Source organism: Bombina bombina, chromosome 7, assembly GCF_027579735.1.
Source record: "Bombina bombina isolate aBomBom1 chromosome 7, aBomBom1.pri, whole genome shotgun sequence".
Classification (NCBI taxonomy): domain Eukaryota; kingdom Metazoa; phylum Chordata; class Amphibia; order Anura; family Bombinatoridae; genus Bombina; species Bombina bombina.
The window spans coordinates 305609062-305621839 of record NC_069505.1 but is presented as its reverse complement, the minus strand read 5'-3'; the positions used below and the strand labels follow the sequence as shown (position 1 = coordinate 305621839).

Here is a 12778-nt window from a genome sequence, read left to right as displayed (position 1 = left end):
TATTAATCGTTGCATACATTTTTCATCTAAAAAAAAAAGTCTATATTTGACCCCCTGACACTGTTTTTTTTTATATTCTTGTATTCCTGTTCTTGAGTTTGCTGACATTGCCTAAATAATCTTTTATTTTATTTTTTATTTATTTAAAAAAAAAGGGGAAAAAATCCTTCCTTTTTTTAACTGATGAGGAAATAAAGAACAAGAATCCTACTGTAGCTTAGAGGTCATGTCATCTGCATATACGTAAATTGTACTCACAGAAGCCTCCGCTGTAAGCAGTTGTGTAATTGTCATGCTTTGCCGTTAGATATCAGCATTCATAACCTCCTGTATAACACTAACTAATGAAATGTCACTGTGAAAACGCTGAGTGACAAAACCCCTCTGTAATGCTGCTAGTGAAATGTTGTATAAAGTATTTCATCTAGGATTTTTAACCCTTAGATTGCTAGAGTGGGCAGCAATGTAATATCAATGTATTCCTCTCAAACCATAACCCTAGCAAAAAAAAAAAAATTGTAATATTTACTATTACCTAGCATTAAAATTACTGCAACCCTAGCATTAACCATAATCCTAACTATACTCCTGACCTAAATATAATATTGACTATAACCGTTATTCTATCTATAGCATTAGCCCTAAACATAAGGCCCCATGTAGTAAAAGGCGAGCAGACAGATTCTTAAAGTGAATGTAAAGTTTGATGCTAAAGTGCCCAGTTTTTAAAAAATTCGATTAAAAACAGGGGCACTTTAATTCATCAAAATTTACATTTCACTCGTGTTGTGAAAAAATACTTACCTTTTAATCTTAACAGCCGCTCCAGCTTCCTCCGCCCGTCGCAAAGTCTCTTCCTGGGTCTAAAATGAGGAATCCAGGTTCCTCCAATCACGGCGTTGAATCATACACTGTTTCCCCGGAGAGGGGAAGCCGTGATTGGAGGATGACCGATCAATCATTTCTGACATAGGAAGAGCCTTTTGACGACCAGGGGAAGCTGGAGCGGCTGTCAAGATTAAAAGGTATTCTCACAACACGAGTGAAATGTAAATTTTGATTAATTAAAGTGCCCCTGTTTTTAATCAAATTTTTAAAAACCGGGCACTTTATCATCTAAATTTACATTCACTTTAACTTGCGAAGCTGTCCACCGCCTTCACTACATACAGGCAGTGTTTTGCAAAATTGTATAACAAAGCTACAAATAATATGGCAAACACTGCTGACATAGAGTACTAAAGACACGTGCAAACTCCTGAGCTCTTATGAGTCTACCTAGGTTTACTCTTCAAGAAAAGATACTAAAAGAACAAAGCAAATTTGAAAGTTGTTTAAAATTGCATGCTCTATCTAAATCATGAAAGTTCCTTTTGACTTTATTGTCACTTTAATATGAATATGTCTAAACAGTTGGCGACAGTTATCTCCCTCACGTTTAGTCAGAGATAAGTGGTAGTTTAGATAGAGCGCAGCGCTGGTAATTCAGTACGTTATCTTTGTGGGCAGCACCTTTTATTTACACAGCAGTTTGGATATTTCAGCATATTTTCAGTCTTAAAGGGAAAGTGTCACTAGGATTAACATTTGTTTCTATTGATAGCTGCAGTGTTTCTAATCCAAACACGTTGCATAATTTCTGCAAATTCACTGACAAGAAGTTGTTAAAAGTGAGCAGATAAAGTACCTCCTAATAGTGAATAGTCCAGATTATTATTATTAAAGGGACAGTCAAGTTCAAAAAAACTTTCATGATTTAAATAGGCTATGTAATTTTTAACAACTTTCCAATTTACTTTTATCACCAATTTTGCTTTGTTCTCTTCATATTCTTAGTTGAAAGCTAATTCTAGGAGGTTCATAGGCTAATTTCTTAGACATTGAAGACTGACTCTAAAACTGAATGCATTTTGACCACTAGAGGGTATTAGTTCATGGGTTTCATATAGATAACATTGAGCACATGCACGTGAAGTTACCCTAGAGCCAGCTCTGATTGGCTAAAATGTATGTCTGAACTGAAATAAGGGGGCAGTCTGCAGAGGCTTAGATACAAGGTAATCACAGAGGTGAAATGTGTATTTCTATAACAGTGTTGGGTTTGCAAAACTGGGGAATTGATAATAAAGGGATTATCTATCTTTTTAAACAACAAAAATTCTGGTGTTGACTGTCCCTTTAATAATAATAATGATAATAATAATTCGGAGAGGCCTGTGACAATTTGTTAAAAAACGACCAAACCTATAATTTGAGTTATCCGTAGTTGTCCCCATTACCTCAATATCCCGGCTGCAGCAAAGTCCCTGGTGATATTAGTGCCAGAAAACAAAGAGTTAAAATGTGTAAACTCTTATTATTTCCTTTATAATGTGTTGCAGCCCTGTTTGGTATCCAAAGGGGTAATTTTATGCTAAACATAACCCTCCAACAATAATCCCTAACCATAAATCAAACTAACCTCATTCCCTGGTCTTAAATATAACACAAATTCTAATTCCTAAACCCAAATTCAATGCTTAATCATATTCATAACCCAATCCATAAACCTAGCCCCAACCCTAAATCTAACCCTATTAACCTCAGATCCTTATCTGAAAACCTATACTTAACCCATATTCCTAACCATCAATTTAATTCAAATCCCTAAACCTAATTCCAGTCCCTAACCCTAAACCTAATCTCAAATCCTAATCCTAACCCCAATCCAAATTCCTAACTGTTAATGTAACCTCAATTTATAATCTGATTACCTATGCCTAATTCCAATCCCTTACCATAAACTTAATCTCAATCTCTAAAACTAACTTAATTTCCTAGCCCTAAACCTAATCCCAGTTCCTAGCCCTAAACATAATCCCATTCTCTAACCCTAAACCTAATCCCAAATCCTAACCCTAAACCTAACCCCAATTCCTAAACCTAACTCCAATTCCTAACCCTAAACCTAATATCTAAACTGAACACAGGTTCCTAACTCTAAACCTAACCCAAATTCCTAACCTTAAATTTAACCCCAATTCCTGACCCTTAACTTCACTCCAATTCCTAACCATAAATGTAACTCCACTTCATACCCATAACCTAAACCCAATTTCTAACCCTAAATCTGAACCCAATCCTTAAACCTAATCCCAGTTGCTAGCCCGAAAGCAAAGCCGATTTCCTAACCCTGAATCTAATAGCAATGCATAAATCTAATTCCAATTCCTAAAAATAACCCTAATCCCAGTTTCTAACCATAAATTTAGTCCATAATCCCTAACCCTAAACCCAACCATTATACGTAAAAACAATTTCTTACCCTTAAACGAATCCCTTATCCTAATCCCAAATACTAAATATAAACCTAAACCTAACCACAATTACTGAGCCTTAATCTCACCACAATTCCTAACCCTACACTTAACTTTAACTCTTTACATTAATCCTAACTCCTAATCCTTTATTCTAAATCTAATCCTAATTTCCAATTTAAAAGTTAAATTCATTCCCTAATCATATACAAAATACCACTCCCTAAATCATAAACATAACCCCATTTTCTAATGCTAAACCTTATCTCTAATTTTACATCTAAACCAGTCAGTAAACCTAAACATAACTTGATTCCCTTTATCAGGGGATGATAGGTCAGCTTCTGTAGACCATCATTTTCTTATGGCAGAGCACAGTGTTAGACCATTTTTCAAATAATTGATCAGGTTATAAAACAAAGACATGAAGGAGACAGGGAATTATTATTAATATAACATAAAATATTTTGGATTTTTAAACTCTTGAACCTAAGGGAATGAGAAAAGAGACAGTGTTGTCTCTGTTCCTTTACATAACTATTACAGTATTTCCTGGGTTATATAATTGTTTGCTTATTTTATTTACATAATGCTTCATATTAATATTATTGGTATTATGGTTTGTAATTTTTTTTAACTTTATAATAGATATTATTGTCCTTTTATATTTCTTTGTGTGTCCAATATAAGGTATTTGTTTTATAGCTATCTCTCCCATCTAATCTAGACTAGTAGGGTTTCAATTTTTTGGACCTGTATGGTGTCAATATGGATTTAAAAGGAAGGTCTTCTTCATACTGGATATGACATAATTGAGGAAGTTTTCCTGAGATGACAATCAATATGATTGATATGATATAATGGCACAATAAATAAAGGTTTTAGATTAAAGTGTAACTTTATTTGCTATACTAAAATCTAATTCTAATCCTTAACCATAAAACTATCCCTAAACCCTAAATGTAACTCCGATCGCTGGAGCTAAACCTAAAGCCAATTCATAATCCTAAATGTAAACCACAGTCTGTAACACTAAACCTAACCTGAATACTAGCCATAAAACTAGCCCAATCTGTAATGCCTTTTAATTGGACACGAAAGTCAAAATGCAACTTTCATAATTCAGATAGAGCATTTTTTATTAATTTGTGGTCAGTGTTTTAATATGCAGACTTTCTTGGATATTACTGCATAATATACGCATGCGCAAGGGATATACAATACCTCAACGTAGCAGCAACCCAGTAGTGCACTGCTATAGAAATTCATAGGGCTTGATTTATCAAGCCCTTCTTTCCTCTTCAACTGTAGGTTAGCACAAGCAAACCTGCAGTCAGGATTTATCAATGGATTGACAGCTCCTGTCCGCACGTGATTGGCTGTGCGTGGACAGGGGGCGGGGTTGCATGCAAACGGACAGGAGCGATCGTGTGCAAAGGAGAGAGGGGGGAATATGTAAACCCCTGTCCGCCACGGGATGATAAATTGAGCCCATAGTATGGACTGTACATTTGCTATTGGTTAAACTGGCAATCTTTACAACCCAGCTGTGCAACTAGCGCTGGTGATGGGATCAGCGACAGTGCCCGCTCTGAACCAGCTGTACTCTTCAGGTCCCGAGAGACATTATGTGATTAATCCCTTTGCAGTAGTTAATCACATAACAGCATCACTAGTGAGATAAGAGCATATCATTTTAATACTATAATGGCCCTTTAAGACGGAAATGTAAATTTTTGCTGAAAATAATTAGAGTTTAATGACTGACCAACGTCAGACCCACATTCATAATATGCTTTATGATAATGTGACGTTACCATTGCATTAATATACTTACATAAAGGTGTTTATAATATCACCTCTTGCTCTCCTCTAAGCTATATACATATTATCATCATTAAGTCTTTTAATATTTAGATCATGTTCGATTTTAGTATCCTCCTTTAAACAGATGTGGTATTATGTAAAAAAAAAAAAAAAAAAAAAAAAGCAAAGAGTTACAGAAGTTAAAAGGGACAGTTTTCTGCAAACAGTGTTCTCCCCTTTACCATTTACGTGCTGCAGTGTAATACGTTGTTTACAAATAGCTCCTTTAACTTTATTTTGACTTTTGAACATGTTGAATCTGCCACTTAATGAAAACTTCAATACTTAAAGGGACAGTATACACCAATTTTCATATAACTGCATGTAATAGACACTACTATAAAGAATAATATGCACAAATACTGATATAAACATCCAGTATAAAACTGTTTAAAAACTTACTTAGAAGCTCCCAGTTTAGCTCTGTAGAAAAGGTTAGCTGGAACACCCACTGCAAGTGGTTGTATACCAAAAAGAGAAGACCCCCCCCCCCCCCACACTCCCCCTTTACACAACCAGGAGCAAGCTGGAGTAGGTATACATCAGTATTCTTCTAAAACTTTGGGCTTGGTTAGGAGAATGAAAATCAGCACAATGTTATTTAAAAATAAGCAAAACTATACTTTAAAAAAAACAAAAAAATGTATAGACTATATAAATGGAATTCAGTTTGTAGGACCATACCCCAGACTAAAAGGCACAAGATACCCAAACAAATCTATTTTATGGTTTGGATAGATCATACAATTTTAAACACCTTTCCAATTTACTTCTATTATATAATGTGCTTCATTCTCTTGGTATCCTTTGTTGAAGGAGCAGTAATGCTGGGAGCTAACTGAAAGCCAATAACAAGAAGCATTTGTCTCCAGTCCCTAATCAGCAGCTCCTGAGACTTCCTAAGTATGCATTTCAACAAAGGATACAAAGATAACAAAACAAATTAGATAGAAATACATTGGAAATTTAAGTAACATTTGAGAACTGTTTAGTAGGAAAATATGCTCATGAGTCTAATCTATGGTATCAGTTGAGCATGGGACATTAGTAGGTATTGCTGGTGCACTGGTCACCTGTCACCAGTAGTCACTGTACCATGTGAGATAGTGTATACAATCTGAATGAGACAAGTGTAAAGCACATACACTCCGCTTGTGAGCCTGGGGATGTGTGTGAGAATCTCTGTACAAGGTTGTACACTTTCCCAGGTAGGGGCTGGATTGAACAGGTCTTTATTAACAGACAGACATAAGGGCACCGCTCAAAGCTCATACACGATTGGAGTTGCCAAGGTCTTATCAGGAGCCACCCCCCACCGGTGACACATCCAGTGCCAGAACTTCATTTGACTTTCAGTCTTTTCCAAGGGCTTGCAGAGCACCTTAAGGAAATCTCAGAGATGGAAACTCTGGGGGTACAGATGTTTTCGCCCCATTCTTTTGACACCTACTGTTTGTAAGTAATCCCTGGAATAGAGAGAGATAGAATACAGATTGTGGATTGTCATTCTGCATGCATGTTGCTTGTACTTATCATCAAATAGACATTCACTTGTAAAGTGACTCTTCTGCTGGCAACAAATGGGTTAAACTGTCAATAAAGAAATAATGCTTTGTTTTAAAATTCTCTTGTATTTCTCTTGTTATTTATTTTAAAATTTGTATTTTATTGGGCTGATAATGTTATTTACCTTTCAATTTAATGTCTGAATTCCAGTGCAATTGACTGGATTATATTTGTGTTGTAAATGTACCCAAAAGCAGCAACTTTGAGAGATTTTTTTGTTGTACTACCATTTGCTGAGTTTACAAAGCTCAGACAGGCGATGGGTGTCAGAAGTAGGATGCTAAGCACTGCCACATTTCTGCAAAGAGTCAACTTAAGTATGCTCTGTGCACCAGGATTTTAAACAGCACAGAGGGCATCAGGTGCTTGTATCATTTGGCACTGACTCAATTTGCATCATTGTTGACATGATACAAAACCCACTGGTTCTCTGAGCAGCCTCAGTATTTAAAAAGCTGATGCACAGAGAATATCTAGGTATGCTTCACAATTATGTGCAGAGACAAATGCTAACACTAAAACAGTGATACCTTTTACTAGAAGCAGTTTTGTCAATATTTGTATATTGTAAATATGTTATAATCCAAAGATATAATTCATATATGTGCATTTAAGTTTTGACCAGACTGCCCCTTTAATCTTAAACAGTGATGTGCATTTTTTAAATGTATTTGTGCTCTTTTAAAACGTTTAATTATGTAAAGTTTAAAAAACAACATATTTTGACTCCTTTTCCTGTGATTTGCTCTGAAAATGGCTTCCTTTCCAATTTCTTTGTGTTTCTGTAAAGTAATAGTTGTTATCATGTTGAAACCTAGGTTTCCCTTATGTAATCTCTTCTACTGAGGACACTTAGGGACAGTTAAAGTATGCAAAGAATGGATATATGGGGTATAGGACTGTTAAAGGGACTATAAACCCTATTTAAATAGCCACCAATCAGCAAGCGCTACCCAGGGTGCTGGGGAAAAATGGGCCAGCTCCTAAGCTTATATTCCTGCTTTTTCAAATAAAGATACCAAAAGAATTAAGAAAATTTGATAATAGGAGTAAATTAGAAAGTTGTTTAAAATTGGATGCACTATCTGAATCATGAACGAAAAAATGTGGGTTTAATATCTCTTTAACTATATGTTTAATTCCCTTTGCAGGGGTTAAACACATAGTTAAATGCAAGCAAAAGTCCAATATTAAAATGTGTCATCATGTTCGAGCATTTTATTTTGACACTTTGTTGTCCCTTTAAAGCTGGCTACATTGAGATTGAAACAGGAAGGACATGCTTGTACATAGCCTACCCCTAGTGACACATGGCTCATTGGCTGATTGGATAACAGAGACACACACCCCCAGCATGAAAAGTGAAAGTATATATATACAGAACAGGAACGCGTATCTTCTTGATAAAACAACACATCATTTGGCTTCAGTGTTTCTTTAAATACAAGGTCTTATATGTGATTTAATGCCAACTTGGAATTGAACGAAGTGTTCCAATTCCGACACCCTTTTAAAAGTCTGCATACCCTTGCTCTAAGTGAATCCAGGAATACAGAACGCAGAGCAAGGTACTTATTACTTCACTCAGATCACTAGAAGCTTTTGTAAAGGATTAAAACATACCCATAAAGAGACACTGAAACCAAATTTTTTTCTTTCGTGATTCAGATAGAGCATGCAATTTTAAGCAACTTTCTAATTTACTCCTATTATCAAATTTTATTCATTCTCTTGGAATGTTTATTTGAAAAGCAAGAATGTAAGTTTAGATGACGGCCCATTTTTGGTGAACAACCTGGGTTGTCCTTGCTGATTGGACAGCACCAATAAACAAGTGCTGTCCATGGTCTGAACCAAAAAATTGCTGGCTCCTTAGCTTAGATGCCTTCTTTTTCAAATAAAGATAGCAAGAGAACGAAGGAAAATTGATAATAGGAGTAAATTAGAAAGTTGCTTAAAATTGCATGCTCTATCTGAATCATGAAAGAAAGAAATTGGGTTCAGTGTCCCTTTAAATTTGATGAGTATATAAAAAAATAAATTAGTGAAATAGTAAAAATATACTAATCAAACACTGCAACAGTGACAATATTTACATTACGATTAAATGTCAGATCACTCATGTATGGTGCAGAAACATCTGCATATTTAAATAACTCTATTAATTTTTTAGAGGACACTTGGGACTCTGATAACAAACTTATTTCAGATAAAGTCATTTCTCAGATTTCTTCTTTGTCTTTTTTTAGAGCACCAATAACATTTACTGTTTGACACATTTATTTTGTTACTTTGTACCAATGTAAATTAAAATCAAAACCGCAGCTTGTCTCACAAGTGAATAACCACTCAAGCAGATAAACTTATATTGTTTTATTAAGTTCTGTCTCATGCCGCCTAGTCTGGAAAGTATTAATGATTTACTAAGTGTTCTTGGGTCAGGAGCAAGGAATGGCGAGGTGACATGATATCGTATGTGCAAGTTTATTAAAGGGACATAAATTAAGAAAATGCACTTTTTATTTTTATGTTGTTCGTGGGCTCCAGAGCAGCAATATCTGGTGATTCTGAGCTGAACATGGCCAGTGATTGGCGTCTACGCACATAAGTGGTCCTTGATTAGTTCAGCAGCAGTGTTTAGCTACTGACCAATATTGTATAGGTGGTCTGGAGCTGACTTTAACAATGTGTTTAAGCCTTTTGGGGGAGATGTAAACGCATAAATAAAGGCATGCGATAATGCAATAAAACATTTGTTATAGCAACCTTAAAGGGACATTATACTATAAAATTGTTTTCCCCTTAATGTGTTTCCAATTACTTTTTTTTACAAGTTGCAGAGTATAAAATGTATGATATTTGCTTTTTTAAGGTTTATTTGTGTATATTAATTAGCTGATTTTGTGTTTTGAAGTCACAACCTAATAAAATGGGTTGAGCTTGTAGGTATAATCAGATCTCATTACTTTATCACATTGTGTACATATACCTGCTTCTTTATCTTATATCTGTCCATAAACCAATCACCAATACTTGGAGAGAACAATGAAAAATTAGCAAATTTATTACCTTATCTCTATAACCCACTGGGAGTGTAATTTCTTCTGCTGGCTGTGTTAACACAGCTTGGCCTTGAGGTCAAAAGCTTTCAGGATGGGTGGGGATACCACAGGCTAAATAAACTAATTCAAATGCCAATATACGGTTAATGGAAATATTTGTAAACAATTTAATACACTCCAGCAGGTAAAGTGGATCATTGGGAACAAATTAAAGGGGAGAACATTTTAAGTAAACTGTCCCTTTAAGCCCTTCTATAGATGTTTTACTACTGCAGAAAGCATGCCAAGCTTTGGTCAGACAAAGATCTAGCAAAAAACTTCCCCAAAGTACCAGAGAATTTTTAGCATTTTTGCTATCACTCAAAGAGAAATAGAGCATTTTTTTTAATTTACCTATAAATATATATATATATATATATATATATATATATATATATATATATATATATATATATATATATATATATATATATATATATATATATATATATATATTTAAAGTACACAACCCAAGATATTGATCTAGGCCAATGTTTCTCAACCGCAGTCCTCAAGTGACCTCAACAGGCCAGGTTTTCATTATAGCTGAATTAGAGCACAGGTGAAATAATCATCTTATCGGTGACTATGGTAACTAACCTGCGCTTACCCATCAGCTGTTTATTTCACCTGTGCTCTAGTTCAGCTATAATGAAAACCTGGCCTGTTAGGGGTATTTGAGGACCGCGGTTGAGAAACACTGATCTAGGCCACTGGTTTTCAATCCTGTACTAAGGCCTCCCTAACAGGCTAGATTTTGAGGATATTTAAACAAGAGCACAGGTAAAATAATCGGTTTGGTTATTTTACCTGCTCTCACTCGCTCAATCCTTAAAATATAACCTGAGTACAGGTTTGAATACAAGTGATCTAGGCCCATTTTAGTATGTTTGATGCGACTATTTGGCAGCCAAATATGATCAAATATAAAAAATAAATAAATTACTTTTTCACAAACTTTGTATTTAAAATGATTTACACACAAATACTGCAGCCAAAATACAAATGGTTGTAAAAGCTCTCTGTGATCCCCTTTGTGCAGAAATAGCAGACAGGCATGGCTTTGCCATTGGCAATTAGAGGGTCGCTCATTGTAGCTTTGCACCACACATTCCCAGCAGTGAAGGGGTTTATTAATTAGCTTGTAAGGTTAATAGTTTCTCTAGTGTAGAGATTACCCTCCCACCTGAAATGTCCTACCCCCTGATCCCTTCCTAAACACCTCTCTTCCCCCCACTGGTCACCACCATCTTAGTTACTGGCAGACAGTCTGCCAGTATGCAGTTTAGGGCTATTATTTTTTAATTTTATTTTTTTTAATATTGTTCTTTATTTCTGTATTGTATATCCCCCTTTACCCTCTCACCTCCCTGATCCCCCCAAACAGCTCTCCAACCCCTGTATACTGATCAACGAGGGAATGTTATTTTGGGCTTGGACCCGCACAATCAATAACACTTGATCTGTTACTAGTTGTTAACCAAAAGCATTTTAGCCAACCTATACTTTCAGTGGAAAGTACAAAGCGGGAGTGGCTCTCAGTGTGCTCGTATCTTTAGTTGTTGGCTAAGTTTTGTGTTGTCATGAAATCCAAAATACCAATTATTATTTAATAGATTTAAAAATGTGGTGTTCACTATTCTCACCTGATATTCGGCTAGATTACGAGTTTTGCGTTAAGCTGAAAAAGCAGCGTTAACAGGTCCTAACGCTGCTTTTTCACTACCGCTGCTATTACGAGTCTTGCAGGTATAGGTGTACCGCACACTTGTTTAGCCTTACCGCAAACTGACTTACGTAAACTTCGTAAACCCTTTTTTCTATGGGACTTCCATAGCGCCGGTATTACGAGTCTGTTCTGGGAGGCCAAAAAGTGAGCGGTACAGCCTCTACCGACAAGATCCGTAACGCATTCTAAAGTCAGTAGTTATGAGTTTTACACTACAACGCTGTAGCATAAAGCTCATAACTAAAGTGCTAAAAAGTACACTAGCACCCATAAACTACCTATTAACCCCTAAACCAAGGCCCTCCCGCATCGCAAACACTATAATAAAAATTTTAACCCCTAATCTGCCGCTCCGGACATCTCCGCCACTAGAATAAACATATTAACCCCTAAACCGCCGCACTCCCGCCTCGCAAACACTAGTTAAATATTATTAACCCCTAATCTGCCGCCCCTAACATCGCCGCCACCTACATTATATTTATTAACCCCTAATCTGTCACCCCCAATGTCGCTGCAACCTACCTACACTTATTAAACCCTAATCTGCTGCCCCCAACGTCGCAGCCACTATTCTAAATGTATTAACCCCTAAACCTAAGTCTAACCCTAACACCCCCTAATTGAAATATAATTTAAATAAATCTAAATAAAATTTCTATCATTAAAGGGACAGTCAAGTCCAAAAAAACTGTCATGTTTCAAATAGGGCGTGTAATTTTAAACAACTTTCCAATTTACTTTTATCACCAATTTTGCTTTGTTCTTTTGGTATTCTTAATTGAAAGCTAGACCTAGGAAGGCTCATATGATAATTTCTAAGCCCTTGAAGGCCGCCTCTAATCACATGCTTTTGTATTTGCTTTTCACAGCAGGGGAGAGCTAGTTCAGGTAAACCCTATAGATAACATTGTGAGCACGCCCGTGGATTGTGGCAGACACTGCACTAATTAGCTAAAATGAAAGTCAATAGATAATAAATAAAATGTCATGTGATCAGGGGGCTGTCAGAAGATGCTTAGACACAAGTTAATCACAGAAGTAAAAAGTGTATTATTATAACTGTGTTGGTTATGCAAAACTGGGGAATGGGTAATAAAGGGATTATCTATCTTTTAAAACAACAACAATTCTGGTGTTGACTGTCCCTTTAACTACATTATTCCTATTTAAAACTAAATACTCACCTATAAAATAAACCCTATGCTAGATACAATATA

The 12778-nt window shown here is 35.8% G+C and overlaps 1 protein-coding gene across 8 annotated transcripts in view; it reads left to right on the top strand.

Moving 5' to 3' along the window:
- The window catches only part of MITF (melanocyte inducing transcription factor), a 449993-nt gene that overhangs the window by 236685 nt on the left and 200530 nt on the right, over positions 1-12778 (top strand). For 2 of the 8 annotated variants that reach the window (XM_053720909.1, XM_053720908.1), the window contains exon 1: positions 6247-6617. The exons of the other annotated variants lie outside the window; for them this stretch is intronic. In XM_053720909.1, the coding sequence (XP_053576884.1) occupies positions 6562-6617 (56 nt within the window). In that variant the 5' untranslated portion in view covers positions 6247-6561. Of the gene's footprint in view, positions 1-6246; positions 6618-12778 lie in introns of those variants that run through there. 8 annotated transcript variants of the gene reach the window in all.